The sequence below is a fragment of the Miscanthus floridulus genome, chromosome 5 (assembly GCF_019320115.1).
Source record: "Miscanthus floridulus cultivar M001 chromosome 5, ASM1932011v1, whole genome shotgun sequence".
Taxonomy (NCBI): Eukaryota; Viridiplantae; Streptophyta; class Magnoliopsida; order Poales; family Poaceae; genus Miscanthus; species Miscanthus floridulus.
The window spans coordinates 32777949-32793688 of record NC_089584.1 but is presented as its reverse complement, the minus strand read 5'-3'; the positions used below and the strand labels follow the sequence as shown (position 1 = coordinate 32793688).

Genomic DNA, 15740 nt, shown 5'->3' with positions numbered 1-15740 from the left:
CTGAGAAGTACAAAGTCAAACTGATATGCAAGTTACAGAAGCAAGTTATAGTTTGCCAAACTTGGATGTCAAACTGATATGCAAGTTATAGAAGCTCTCGACATGGGAATATCGGCTCACTCTGTGCAGTTGTTTATTTTTAATCATCCAAAGATCAAGTTAAAATCTAAGGTATAAATTGGACAGTTGCCCAGTTTACGTGCTCCTTTAGAAACAAAAAGGAACATGTCAAATTAATATTCTTGATTAACTATCATATTATTGTTCACATCATAAAAAAATGGTCATTAGCCTTCACACACAAAACTATAGGCAATCACTCTAACCATGTTTGGGCTCACAGCACAATTACCATATATGAACAGGAAGCTGAAGAAAATAGCAGGGCGTGAAAATTAAAGCACATGACAAGCAGTATTCAATTAAATGGGAGATGCAATCGAGCAATATTAGGCAAATAGATGGACTATCAATGGTATTAATTGCCCAATATATGGATTTTCCAATGGCAAAAGAATTATTGATTCACTTAAACCCGTACTCTGCAAATATATATGGTTTTAGAGTAGCCTAGTTAGCTTCAGGTTTAGTCTTTTTTTCAGCTATTTGTTTTTCATTCTTTTGTTTTTCAGTTTGTTATTCAATTTGTTTTTCAGATTTCTGACTGCATATTCAGAGATGATTGAAACCTAAAGCTGTCAACATAATCAGTTCAGAGACTTGTCTACATATTCAGCTCTGAGTTCAGCAATCATGTTTGCAGGTTCTAGCAACAAGAAAAGGAAGTTCTATCCTGATGATCTAAAGATCACTATTTACCTATAATTGTTAGCAAAAACAGATCCTCCTATTCTTCGTCGTGGAGTACTATGTAACACCTGAATCAACAACCTCAATCTGATGACACAATGCCATGTGTGACCATATGAACTACTACATGATCTAACTATCAACCAAAGCAGAGCAAGCATGCCCCATTAACATGACATTGCTTTTCTCTAGTCGGACATCAGGTTCACCATCAAACTCACCAAATCTGCTTATTTCTGAATTTTATTTGTATGAACTATAATATGAATTTTCTTTAAGCAAGGCAACAATTACCGATTTATTGATGCCGTAATGTTTAAACCCAAAACATCATATAAAATTTTCGAAGATGAGTATCACATGCGTATTGGCATTGATACATTGTAATGGGTTGAAGCACACACACAAGTAGCATGGCCTGTCAGTATCCCCAATTTAAGTGCATTATGTCAGTATCTCAAATTTAGGTGCATTATAAGCAAGCCACGCCGCAACACCAGCAGCTCGCCATCTTGTGACAGCGCCGCAGCAGGTCAACCATCGTGCAGCTCCAATAACTTGTAAAGCAGGAGAAGGGTGAGGAGATCCCAGTTCCTAGAAGAAGGTGACTCACCTGGTCGAGATCCGAACTGAAGAGAAGGTTGGCAGTGGTGCCCTGTAGCTCATCGTGCGCTGCCGCCGGCCGGCTAGTGGATGGGGCCGAGCGCCGCTGGTCGGGGAAGAGGGCCGAGCGCCGCAAGTAGAGGAGCTGCAACCGTGCCGCCCGCGCTCGTCGGACGGATTCGTGAGGAAGAGGCTTACCGCTCCGCCTTGCCCTCGTTGTGCCGCGCGCCGCTGCCGTGGCGAGGTGACCAAGTTCCTATGGCTGGGGAAGGGGGCCGAGTGCCGCCGAGGGAGGAGCCGTGACCGTGCCGCCGCACCGTACGCGGCACACCGCTCGCGCCGCCTTGCACTTGCTGGCCATGCCCGCGCCCGTCGGTCAGAGACGTGAGAAAGAGCTACGACGCCTTGCCCTTGCTGCCTCAGCCGTCGGGATGCCGTGCCGCCTCTGCCGCTATGACACCGCTCTGCTGGGAAGGTGGCCTCGCGGGGCAGATGGCGCCCACGTTCTCCGGATGCTGGCAGCTGCTGCGGCTCGCCGCCGTTGCTCCGTGTCGTGAGGAAGAGCCACGCCGATATCGATGGGTCCTTGCTGCCGTTGGGCCGATGAATCGCGAGGAGGAGATCGCGGGGAGGTGGAGGCAGCGGCGTCGCACGAGGCGGAGGAGGCGGTGCGTGAAAGGGATTGTTGTTTTCTTTTCTATGGTGCTGGCGAATCGCGGTGGAAGCGGGCGGCAACGCAGGGATGGCGATTTCCTTTATTACCCTAGCGGGGATCGTAGGTGGAGTTCGACGAGGTGACCGCGCGGATTATTCTGTCTGCCAGTGAACGATTGATCTGTAAAGTTTTTAGTTGTAGAGATTTTTTATGGTGCTGGCGAATCGTGGTGGAAGCGGACGGGCAACATAAGGATGGCGGTTTCCTTTATTACCGTGCGGCGATGAGGTGACCACGCGGATTGTTTCGTCTGCTGGTGAACGATTGGTCTATAAATTTTTTAGTTGAAGCCCAAATATGTACCAGGCTCGACTACTCAAGGAACAGCATGTCGGTATCGCACATGAAATCGAACCGACTCGAACCAAATCCGGCCCAAATATACTAATCCGTCTTCCCCGCATGATCCCGTCGCTGCCTCCGTCCCACGAGTCACGGGGTCTCTCGACTCGAGCTCTCCCTCCTCCCGTTCCGATCTAAACCCGCCGAAACCCTAACCACCATGGCCGCCGCCATGGGCACCCCCATCCTGACCCTCCCCGCACCGGAGGGCAACGGCACCGGGGGCGGCGACGCCGACCAACAGCTGCAGCTGGTGCCGCCCAAGCCTCCCCCTCCCGGCGCGAAGACGGACCCCCCGGCGACGGTCGCCACACACACGCTCCCCATCGGCATCATCCACCCTCCGCCCGACATCCGCGTCATCATCGAGAAGACGGCTACCTTCGTCGCCAAGAACGGGCCCGAGTTCGAGCGCCGCATCATCTCCCACAACCAGGGCAACGCCAAATTCAACTTCCTCCAGCCCTCGGATCCCTACCACGGCTACTACAAGCACCGCGTTTCCGAGATAGGCGCTGCGCCGGCCGGCGCGGACGCCGCTTCGGGCGCCGAGACTGACGCGGCTCCCGCCGATGCGCCAGCGTCGGCCCCGGCCGACGGCGCCGCCGCCGCCGCACCCGCAGATGGCGCCGCTGCGGACGCGAAGGCCGACCACTCCGCGCCCTTCCGCGTGGCGCCGCCGCCCAAGGTGCTGGTGCCACCCAAGGCGGAGCTGTACACGGTGCGGCTGCCCGAGGGTATCACAGGGGAGGAGCTGGACATCATCAAGCTGACCGCCCAGGTTGTGGCGCGGAACGGGAAGAACTTCCTGACGAGCCTGGCGCAGCGCGAGAGCAACAACATGCAGTTCCACTTCATCCGGCCCACGCACAGCATGTTCCCCTTCTTTACGGCGCTCACAGATGCGTACTCCAGGGTGCTGAGGCCGGCAGAGGGGGTGCCTGCACTGCTAAAGGAGCTGAGGGAGGGGTCAAAGGACCTGACTACGGTTTTGGAGAGATGCCTGAACCGGCTGGAGTGGGATCGGTCGCAGGACCAGGCACGGCAGCAGGCAGAGGATGAGATTGAGCAGGAACGGATGCAGATGTCAATGATTGACTGGCATGATTTTGTTGTTGTGGAGACCATTGAATTTGCGGATGATGAGTACGAGGGGCTTCCTGTGCCACTTACACTTGAGGAGTTGAAGCGCCAGAAGAGGATGGAGAACTTGGGAGAGGAGGAAGCAATGGATTTGGCTGAACCTGCTAAGGAGGTTGAGATGGACATGGATGAAGAGGAGATGCAACTTGTTGAGGAAGGAATGCGGGCAGCACAGCTTGAGGAGAATGATGGAGGAGCGCAAGTTCACGTGGCTGGTGATGACGACGCACCTATGAGGATTGTCAAGAACTACAAGAGGCCTGAGGAGAGAATTCCTGCGGAGAGAGACCCAACCAAGTTTGTTGTCTCGCCGATAACTGGGGAGCTCATTCCCATCAGCGAGATGGAGGAACACATGCGCATCTCACTCATTGACCCTAAGTACAAGGAGCAGAAAGAGAGGATGTTGGCCAAGATCAAGGAGACTACCCTTGCACCTGATGATGAAATTTCACGGAACATTGTTGGCCTTGCTCGCACTCGCCCTGATATTTTTGGGACCACTGAGGAGGAGGTGTCTAACGCCGTCAAGGCAGAAATTGAGAAGAAAAAGGATGAGCAGCCAAAGCAGGTTATTTGGGATGGTCATTCTGGTAGCATTGGTCGCACTGCTACTCATGCATTATCTCAGCCTCAGGGTGGCGAGGAACAGTTTGATGCTTCAAATGTTCCTGGTCCAGCTCCACTTGTCCGACCTGGCATGCCATTGCCCCGACCTCCTCAGCCACTTCCTCTTGTTAATGTTCCTCGTTTTATCGCTCCACCAGCACCATACTCTGTTCCACCCCCAGGTCCTCATATGCCTGGAGTTCCACAGATGATGCCTCACATGCATCTGCCTCCACAGCAGATACCTGGGCAGCCACTGATGGTTAGGATGCCAGGTCAAATGGTTCATATGCCGACCAACATTCCTCCGCCTCCTGGCCAAACTCAGTTTATGCCTGGTCCACCACGCACGTTTGCTATGCCCCCATCATCGCACATGCCAACCATGGTCAATCCCATTGGAATCCCTCAGCCTCCAGCCCCGCCTCTGCCTCCGCAGCCTCCTGCTGAAGAGCAACCGCCTCCACCTGATGAACCGGAACCTAAGAGGCCGAGAACAGATGATGCTTCTCTTATCCCAGCGGAGCAGTTCCTTGCTCAGCATCCGGTAATGGCTCTGGGAGTCCATTTTTCTTTAGTCTTTCTTCCTTACTTTTCAGTTTTCATGCTTCTAGGTATTTTTGTTATGTGGCAAGCTAATATAATCTGTTCATCTGTTGCATGCAGGGTCCTGTTAGCATCTCTGTATCTGTACCCAACCTCGATGAAGGGAACTTGCGAGGCCAAGTTTTGCAGATTCCTGTTCAATCACTGTCAGACACAGTTGGTAGTCTGAAGGAGCAGATTGCTGGAGAGTTGCAGCTCCCTGCTAATAAGCAGAAGCTGAGTGTGAGGACTAGTTTCCTCAAAGACAACCTTACTCTTGCTTACTACAATGTGGGTCCTGGAGTGGTGATCAATCTAACACTGAGGGAGCGTGGTGGGAGAAAGAAATGAGTAAATGAGTCTTTTGGTTCTCAATGTAGTGGCAGGTTAAGCTTACAACTATACATCAGCAGCTATCATGGAGAACCTTTTTGCTGGATCTTGCTGCCGTACCTTTCATATTATTTTCTTTTGTATGATGAGTGCAATCATTTGTGTTATGCGAACGGCGTACTTTCCTCTATATCTTGATACAGTTAAATGCTGTGAGGGGTTCTGCCTAGTATGTTACTTGAGGTTGCTACTGGATACCTACTTGGCCACTTAATGTTAAATCGAATGGCTGCTCTAGCTTCTTTTGCTTGGTCTTTGAGAGACAACCTCTCTATATTAAGAGTGCAGATTTTTATTTTCTATTCAACGCTATTTTTTTTCCTCGTCTTATGGGTGTACATGTTATTTGTAGATTCTTCTGTACAACATTGATGATGGTACTTTTTGTTCGGTGGTTATTTTGAAAGGTTTGGACTGATGACTGTTCTTTTAGTTTTTTTTTCATTGTGTATGATGCCACTGATTATTGAAAATACTTTTTAACAGAATGGCTTGGAATACATTGTGTCACAACTGATGAAATATCCGAAGTAGGAATTATTTTTGTTTGTATATAAGCTGGAATATCTGAAGTAGGAATTATTTTGGTTTGTTATACACATTCTCTGGTTGTTTCCTTGTGCTATTGAACTGAGCTATCCTGCAGAGAAGATTGTTGTATGCTAACCAAGTTTGTTGTACCGTATGTTCTCACAAGTCACTGGTGGGGTTTTTTTTTTATTTTGGCGAGCTACATGCGACTTTCCACTATACGAGCTATTATTCATTCCTATGGCTATGGCATTATGTTTGTTCATCCTTACTTTTGTTGCTGTTCTGGTAGCGATGCAGAAAATGCATGTCGAAATCGAATGTGTTTATTCGATCAACCGTCTACTTTAGGTGCACAGGTTAGATTTGTTCTTAATTTGAAATGTGTCTACTTTAGGTGCACAGGTTAGATCTGTTCTCAATTTGAAATGTAACACATGTTGGTTTCTGAGCGGAAAGAAAAATACTTCTTCCATTCCAGATATAAGAAGTCGCTTCGTGTCAATTTGGCCTTCAACTGTCTGTATTTCTGTTTGAACCCCGTAGAGGCTGTTAAGATTGGTGTAAGTACGGCCTGTTTGATCACATTTAGCCTAAATTGGCTAACAATTGGTTGAAGCCTTGTTTAAAAAATTAGCCACCTATTAGTCTGTCATACACGTACATGCCCTGGGATCATACTGCCAGGTGGGCCAGTCTATCACATATGCCCCCCAATATGTCTCCACCAATATGCATGTTGTACTTGTAGCACGTAGAGAAAAGAGAACTGACCACAGCTGCGGCCTGTGTGAAAAAAAGTCAAGTGTCATAAACAGATCTTATTCTGTCAGTTCATGTACTGGTATGATGAAGAGTGTACTCAGAATTAGCAAGGGCCCTGACCCCTGTAAAACCTAAGGGAAGGGGGAGATATCTTCCATGCAATGTGCTTGCAAGTTGCATATGTAAAAGGAAAATGCATTATTTCAATTTTTTTTCTTAATGAACGAAAAACAAATAAGATGAAATGCATACTTCTTGTGTAAATATAAGCAAGGAAGTGCACAACCTGGCTAAACTGTTTTGCAGCAAGGAGAGTGCGAGCACGTCGTACACTAAATTCTGTCTTTAGCTCAATGTCTACTCCAGAAACAGAAGATGACAACACCCCAAACTCATCACAGATTTGTTGCGCGACTTTTAGATGCCCTCTAAGTAGATCAATTTTACACAAATAATAGCACGTTAGATTATGGAAGCAAAAAGCAACTACAAAATGAAGTGTAGAAACAGTTTTGTACCGATGAAGTGCTGCGCTCATGTAGAATCTGCATTCCTAGAAGCTGGATGTGCAAGCTTGTTGAGGATGGGAACTTCTTTTCAGCAAGCTTTAGAGCACAGAATGCAGCTGCAGATCAATCACATAACAGAAGGCCACAAGAAAAGGTCAATAAATACAGAGCTCTTGGGACACTACACAGCCTATGGGCTATGGCACATATGTGGTTGCATTATAGGAACTAACCTGAATATCCTTTGAACACCGCCAGTTGTTGAATTAGCTTCACATATGCTAGTGATAACTGTAACAGAAAATACAATAGCATCACAAATCCAGGTTCACAAAGCATCAGAGTTTTCATTTAAAAAGTTAAAAACTGTGTGAAATAGTTAAAGAATAGTTGCAGCGTAATTATATAAAAAGCAGTAAAGTTATTGAAAAGACACTAAATTTAGGCATTTAGCACATTCCCACCTTGTAGCATCCGCAAAGCAGGTTGCATAAACCAGAGCATTCATCCGTACCATTGGAGCACTGTGAAGAGGGTTGACAAAATATGGAAATATTAATTTTCTTGAAATGGTACCGGTAGAGTTAAACTCCACTTTAAGATATGATTCGATAGGGACATAAAACAACGATAAAAAGGCAGCTAAAAGAATTGCTGACAATTTGGCAGTAAACAAGACAGACATGAGGATACGGGGGGTGCATTAAAGCAACAGAACACCAGGATCATAAAAGGTCTTGTTTTTATAGACGATAGAACTATAGAACATACAGTGATGTACAGACCCTGTTGTTTCTAATATAAATAGACTTAAGACTGATAATTCCTGGTACCAGATAAAATATGAATCAACAGTGCCCACAATGAGTCGAGCGCTTTTAAATTGTTCATCAAGTATCTGCTCTTTCTTAGTTGCAAGACACTTGTTTGGAGCTTATCTAACCCACCCTTTTTCCATAATACAACACTCTACAAGCGGGAAAATTCGGTATGACAAACCACTATGAAAACTGAACCCTGACATTCACGGAAAATAGATATGTACCTCCCATAGTGCTCCTAAGCGGTGGCTCTCAGCAAATATGCTGAGCCAGCTAATTGCAATATTGGTGCAGGTACTGGACTTGGTTGTGCATGATAATGGAAATTGTCGAAGTCATTAATATGTAATTTCTTGGTGTTCTTAGAACTTCTACGCCATGAATCAGAAGCGGCGGATAGATTCCTAAGCCATGAAGTGCTAAAACTACCATTATCATTTGAAGTAGATAGAACATCTGCTCCAAAGTCAGTCAACACACGGGAACCTAATCTTAAATTCTGCCAAAAAAGAAGCACGAGAAACTATGAATACTTTAATATAGAAGCAAACTTATACAGCCGCTCTGAAGGATGAGCATAAAATGTTTTGGAGTAAATGCAGCATACCTTAATGACATCTGCAGGACATGTTCTAAGCTTTGTAGATGCATTAGGGCTAAAAGAGACTAGTGGCCTTTGGACATGCTGACAAACCAAGGAAGAAAAGGTTCATAAACAAGGATGCTCTGAGTTGAAGCACATGAGTCTGTTCTTAAGTCACATCTAGTCTTTTCAAGATCAAAGTGACAGATGCCATAGTAACAGTAATATAAATGCAATGATCACTACACTGTAATGTTCAAATGTTGACATAACTATGACACGAGATCTGCATGGGAGGATAAGCAGAGAAATTTGAACATGACTAGGTAAAGAGATCTTCCTAAATCCTAATGTCAAACAGTAATAAATAGTAAATACTAGTAGCAGAATTTTTTTCCCCTCAAGCACACAGCAGAGTTGTGTATCATTATACTAAGAAGAAAAAAGGGTAGATATCATACCTTCAGATCAAATTTTGCCAGCGAAAGGAGATCAAAGGATAGTAAACTTGGAAGTTTCAATGCATCAGCTCTCTTGAGTGACCGCTTTAAAAGAACAAGTAACTGTTGCTGAATGGATAATGGTGTGCCCAGTCCAATATTGGTCCCAAGTGAATATGGAGAACTGATTATTCCAACTGTGTTTGAGATGCCTATCTTTGATAATAGATTGGAAATGGCTCCTAATACATAGGCAAGGCATGAATCATCATTATTCTGAAAAAACAAAATGCTAGAATCTGTTAACACAATTGAAGACCACCTGTTAGTCTGTGTAAACATTTAACATTTTTGGGAAATAAAATACACTTCACTTTTTGTTCAAAAATATGCACAAGATCTTATACCAAGTATCCCTAATTTTAGGGATCTGAACATTAGGAAAACCGGAATCTAATGAACCAAGGGGCTTGCACAAGAGGCAATTAGATTAAAAACTTATAGAGATCCATCAGGTCACCTTGGCAATTCCAGGTCCAGGAAACATAAAGGTGGGAATATACATTTAGGTTAAGAAACGGATAGGACAAAACTGAAAACTCGATAACAAGGAATGTATTTTCAAAGTTATGCTACTATCACAACACGTTGGTGTCAAATTTCTGGAAAACTGATGAGATTTTATCATGCTATCAGGTGACATAATTTTATTTAAAGAAATTTGTTATGCAAATTTAAAAATAAACATGGAGATTAAAAATATAATTTTGTGAGGAAAAATCTGGCTGAACTATAGGAAAATCCAAAACACTCTACCAGAATCATCTTAGCAATAGCAAAATTACGCCTTCCTCATAAACCATTAGTGGTTCAATACAAACTTAATTTCAAGTGTCATACAAATATTGGATGCAATCATATCTCAAAAAGATAAGAAATCAGTAACTTACCATTTGAGAAACACGGACTGCTTCTGCAAATGCCTGGTAAAAACCAACCAAGCAAAACATAAACAATGTGCAATGAAACAAGTAGGTCTAGAAAGTGATGGTCTAATAGTACAAAACAAGACAACAACAACAACAACAAAGCCTTTAAGTCCCAAATAAGTTGGGGTAGGCTAGAGTTGAAACCCAGCAAAAGCAATCAAGGTTCAGGCACGTGAATAGCTGTTTTCCAAGCACTCTTATCTAAGGCTAAGTCTTTGGGTATATTCCATCCTTTCAAGTCTCCTTTTATTACCTCTACCCAAGTCAACTTCGGTCTTCCTCTGCCTCTCTTTACGTTACTATCCTGGCTTAGGATTACACTACGCACCAGTGCCTCTGGTAATAGTACAAAACAAGAAAACTAAATAAATTACACTACCTCTAGGGCTTTCTTAGGATGTCCAAAGTAACAATGCAAGTTGCCTAAGCATAGCAGAGCACTCTCATACTTTCCAACAACAATATCTTGCACCTGAGACACAGAACGACCAAAAAGTCCTTGCATCCCTACACTGCATCAACCAGATAGAATAACCAAATAAGAACATGCTTAACAACAGGTGCATATGTTTCCAACAAAAGTTCATACAAAACATGTCATTATGACAAACACTTAACTTGAAGAGAAAAATACTGGAGGATTTAGCTAGCAAGGCCACCAAAATGTTTAATATTATTGAGAAAAAAATGAACTAGTAGGAAATAAAAGAGTCACAATATCTAATGAATAGTCCTGCAGTGGTTTCACCTCACACCTGTGCTTTCATGATCTAGCAGATTAGCACAAGGTCAGGCTGAATATCAGGACCCTGTAACAGTGGCGGATATAAGCCTAGGGCCACTATGGCCACGGCCCCAGGCGTTGGCCCATTTTCTCTATACTGTAGCACACCGTTCCAAAGAGGCCCAATTAATCTACCAAAATGAGCCCATGGAGTGGCCCTAGGCGTTGGGCCAGCCCAGCTCCGCCACTACCCTGTAACTTGTATTATCACAATTTATGCTAATACAGAAAGTAACAGAGATTGAGGTAAATAGAAAGAGCAACATTCTTAAATGCAAATAGAAAGGCCATGTAGTACATTAAAACACTTCCTTAATTTGGTACCTATAACTGGCATACTTATACATAACTACAGGGACAACAACAACAAAGCATTTAAGTCCCAAACAAGTTAGGATAGGCTAGAGTTGAAACCCAGCAGAAGCAATCAAGGTTCAGGCACGTGAATAGCTGTCTTCCAAGCACTCCTATCTAAGGCTAAGTCTTTGGGTATATTCCATCCTTTCAAATCTCCTTTTATTGTCTCTACCCAAGTCAACTTCGGTCTTTCTCTGGCTCTCTTCACGTTACTATCCTGGCTTAGGATTCCACTACGCACCGGTGCCTCTGGAGGTCTCCGTTGAACATGTCCAAACCATCTCAACCGGTGCTGGACAAGCTTTTCTTCAATTGGTGCTACCCCTAATCTATCACGTATATCATCGTTCCGAACTCGATCCCTTCTTGTATGACCGCAAATCCAACGCAACACACGCATTTCCGCAACACTTATCTGTTGAACATGTCGTCTTTTCGTAAGCCAACATTCTGCACCATACAACATAGCAGGTCTAATCGCCGTCCTATAAAACCTATAAAACTTACATTTTAGCTTCTGTGGTACCCTTTTAGCTTCTGTACATAACTACAGAGAACATGGTTAAAATATGAGACATACTCCACCATACAGTAAGGGCAGTGCATCTGACCTGTAATCAGCGGCAGATCCAGGAAATATTTGAGGGGGGGCTGAACAACACTGCTGCTCGATCTTAAGTCTCAGCCCCCCCTACACTATAGAACTTTGCCTAAAAATTCATGGGGGCTCCACAGGAGGTTCCACTATTTCAGTATGGGTAGGGAGGGCTTGAGGCCCCCCCCCCCCCCCCCCCCCCCCGCCCCACCGTTGGATCCGCCCCTGCCTGTAATCAAAGTAGCGGTGAAGATTATCCAGTGAAGCAACATAGTCATCATGGCAAAGGGCATTCAAGTACTGCAAGAATTGGACCTGGCAAGCAAAACATGGATACAAAAATTCACATGATTAGGAAACATTCATAGTTCCCCAAAGTCTCCTAGAAAATTTAAGGTGTATTCACTGTGCAATAACTTACACGATGAAGCTCCGGAGCTAATGTTTGAAGCTGTGTCATAGTGGCATTAAATGAATTCAAAGGCACTGAGCCGGGATCCCTGTAATAATAGAGTTGTCACTAAAGAGAATGTTTTATCTTTCATGTCCTTTTAAAGGAGTAAGTTTGTGGCAGTATTAGTTATTTATGACTAAATGTAGGAACAGATACTCACTTCTCAAGAATATCGGCTTGTTGGTTAAGATATGCCTCTAATTGCCACCTTGATCTCAGACAGGTTGGGTTGTCATCCGCTTTAAAAATATTAGCTAGCATAGAAAAAAGGAAATGCAAATATAACTGTCAACCAAAAAACTATTGATGCCCAGATAAGACCAAAATAACTCTACAAAGTGATATTACATACAGTACAGAAAAACTGATTTATAAAGCAAAAAACCATTATCCTAATCTATTTGGTGTTCGAATCAGCCTCCTTTGCAAAATAAAAGGTAAGGTTGCCCAAAAATTCCCTCCCTCAGAATCCACAATATGTAGGAACTTTCAGAACTCAGTATGCCCTAATGTATTTAGTAATACATACCGATTGACTAGCATGAGTAAAAAAACGAAAGATCAAAATTGTACAAAAAAATATATAAGCAAATGCTCCACTTCTTCAGCGGTACAATGGTATTTGAGAGAGAAACATGGCACTGGCAGTGAATGATGTAGACCAAACAATGGCAGTGAATGCTGTAGGCCAAACAATTATATAATTATGACATAAAAGTAAGATGGAACAGTAATGCAGCTAGATGCAAGGCAAACTGTCTGTGCTAGCCTGCAATTCTCTAGTGTTTCATGCCAAAGTTGTAACAAATCAGGAGGTAATCTCGTCAAGCTTGGAATTAAAATAAAATACTTGAAAAAGATACCGTTTCTTAGAATCGGTACAAATTCAGGCAGTGGATAGCCCTTCCCAAGATCCATATTACAGCCCAAAAAAGGAAGAAACTAACTAGATGTCAGGAAAAAAACTGAGATAAATAGTCCATCCAGGTTGTGACCGTCACTTTTCTTTTCATTCTGGAGTTTGACCAGAAATATTTTTTTTGTGCTTCATACCATTTCTTTTTTGGCATATTTAATACTTCCATCAAAATCAAAGCAGCAAACATGGCAGGGTTCAGGTATACCATCATCAAAATCATAGGTTGACGTTGGTGCACGAGTTAGAGCTGAAGAACTCTCCCCCATATGACGCTCAGAGGCATAACCCTGATGAAATTTGTCAAATATACCAACTTGAGAACCTATGTCTGCATCCATCAAGTTGCCCATTTCACTATTGAAGTCCTCATCTTCTGCCAAGTCATATGAAGCATCAGTGGAGTTACAGTACATGACAAAATCTGCCAAAAGATGGCATACACCCTACACAAATTTTCAGTGGACAACATCAGCATCTTAAAGAAGAAAAAGGGACCAACACGTAATGAAAAGATCATCGTGAATGCCTTTTACTACTCTTAGCACCTCGAAGGTCATTGAGTTGAAGGCAAGTATGCAGCAACGAAGAAAAACTCCAAGTTGACTATTCGGATCCAAAAATACGTCTTCTGCACTCGCACCCTCTGGTGCAGTGAGCACACCTGGCAAAAAAGAAATATCATTACAGAGCAAGCTGTAAATTTGAATGCATCTCTATGATGGAAACATAAATAAGTCAAAAACATCCATCCATTGCCACATCATGTGAACCTCACCTCGTAGCTTATCAAAAAAGTTGAACAAGTCATCAGGTGAGTTGAGCGCTGACAGAGAACTTGTCAGCTGCTCGCAGAACCAACCATTAGCCAAATTATCCACTGCCTTCAGCTGCCTCAAAAATTCTTCCAGTGGAGGCTCCAGAAAATCCTCGCATGACTACAAAATTACTGAGTTAAGAGGACCTGTGTACCTACCACAATATCAAGTGCAGCATTGACTGACTGTGCACGCTGTGACAACCATCTATACATAACCAGACATCACATCACTGTTTTGATTATTTTGCTTGAGCCTAAATGGTAGACGGTTGAGCACAAGTGCAGATGCTACGGGGTAAAACAAAATCATGGGACCATTGCCTAAATCCTCCATACCCTAATGCCCCAATCCAAAGCGCTCACTCCACATCTCCAAATACAGGTACCAAAGCACAGGGCAGACCAAGCATAACAAGCAGCAGCATCTCGATTTTCGAGGGGGGGAGCAAGGAAGCAAGCACACGAGGACGTACCTGGGTGAGCGTGAACAGGAAGAGTCCGAGGCGGTTGTGGTGGGCGAGGGACTCGAAGGGGAAGGGCGGCACGACGTCGCCCCCGACCTGCGCCGGCCGCGCGAAGACCTGCACGAGCTGGCACACCGCCATCTTGTGCGGCGTCAGCTCCAGGAGCGCCCTTCCGGTGCCCACCCCGGACGTCGCGTCCGCCGCGCCGCCGCTGACACCAGCAAACAAGCTCATGGCGCCGCCCGCCGCCGCTGGAGACAAGGGTTTTGAGTTTTTCCTCTATTTTTTCGCGTCTTGTCTCGGCTCGGAATGAAGTGAAGCGGACTGTGGCGGGCGCGCCTGGAGCTGCTTCACGCGCGGCCCTGCCAAACGGGCTACATCAAAAATTCAAAACAGCTTCACGGAATTTTTGAAATTCACGCTAAGAGCAACTCAGAGATTTTGGTGACCAGAATACCCTTCAGCAGTTTAATGGCTGTTTCGTAGGGCTCTTGGAGAGGCTCCGCTCCGGCTCCGAGCAAGGGGGTGTTTAGTTACGGAGACTGAGTTTGAGTTCCTATTGGACGTTCAGATATTAATTAGGATGACTAAATATGAGTTAATTATAAAATTAATTATATAGACAGGAGACTAATTTATGAGATGAATCTATTAAGCCTAATTAATTTATCATTAGCATATATATACTGTAGCACCGTGTTGTCAAATCATAGGATTAATTAGGTTTAATAGATTCGTCTCGTAAATTAGTCTCCATCTGTGTAGTTAGTTTTATAATTAGTCTATATTTAATACTCAAAATTAGCATCAAACATCCGACGTGACTGGGACTAAAATTTAGTTCATGGAACAAAACACCCCCTGAGCCCTGCCAAACACCACAACTAGAAATGGTTTCACCGAAAGAGCCGTCAATAGAGCCGGAGCCCTTTTGCAACGGGGAAAAGGAGCTACGTTTCGAGGCTTCTCATGGCTCTTACGGGAGATTTAACTTTTTACCATTATAATAAACGGCACCTCCTGAGATCTCACTTCAACGGCTGGCAATACAAATTTGGCACGCAACGGAGAGAAGAGATACAAAATTGCCACTTTTGCACTCGTGGCACGCCAGCGTGTCAGTCCAGGTCGGATCCGAGGCAGCATAGGGGTGGCAAATGACCGTGGCTGCCCCTGCCCTCTACTGCTAACCCAGTCGGGACGCACTGAGTCGCCTCGCCCGGCCCATTTGCTCGCTCTTCGTCTCCCCGCTCTCGTCGTAGCCCTCTGTCGCCGCCGTCGCCATCCGCCGCCGTCCGCCTTCCTCTCCCTCCTTTCTCTCCCAGCTTTCTCGATGGATTGAAGGTACGTGTGGACCGTCATTATCGCCATCCCACTCGTTTTATTGCACTGGTTTTGATGAGATTGTAGGTTAGGTTAGGGTTCCTACCAGTGATGGTGAAATTGTCTGCCTTCCTTGCTTCATAGGCCGTTGATGTAGTGGCTTCTGTTGCGGTGGAGATTGGAGACGCA

General features: G+C 44.7%; 1 protein-coding gene and 1 pseudogene across 1 annotated transcript; one reads left to right on the top strand and one right to left on the bottom strand.

Annotated features, from left to right (window-relative positions):
- Positions 1-2465: 2465 nt before the first annotated feature.
- Positions 2466-5570, top strand: LOC136449779 (probable splicing factor 3A subunit 1). Its single transcript, XM_066449969.1, has 2 exons — positions 2466-4769; positions 4889-5570. Exons 1-2 carry the CDS (start codon positions 2631-2633, stop codon positions 5156-5158), a joined length of 2409 nt encoding a protein of 802 aa, XP_066306066.1. The 5' UTR covers positions 2466-2630; the 3' UTR covers positions 5159-5570.
- Positions 5571-7271: 1701 nt separating this feature from the next.
- Positions 7272-14733, bottom strand: LOC136449781 (anaphase-promoting complex subunit 5-like; annotated as a pseudogene).
- Positions 14734-15740: the final 1007 nt, after the last annotated feature.

Bases quoted from the DNA above. Each gene is read 5' to 3' on its own strand.
- LOC136449779 (XM_066449969.1), top strand. From the start codon at position 2,631: ATGGCCGCCGCCATGGGCACCCCCATCCTGACCCTCCCCGCACCGGAG. The intron at 4,770-4,888 runs GTAATGGCTCTG...TGTTGCATGCAG, and splicing joins AGTTCCTTGCTCAGCATCCG to GGTCCTGTTAGCATCTCTGT.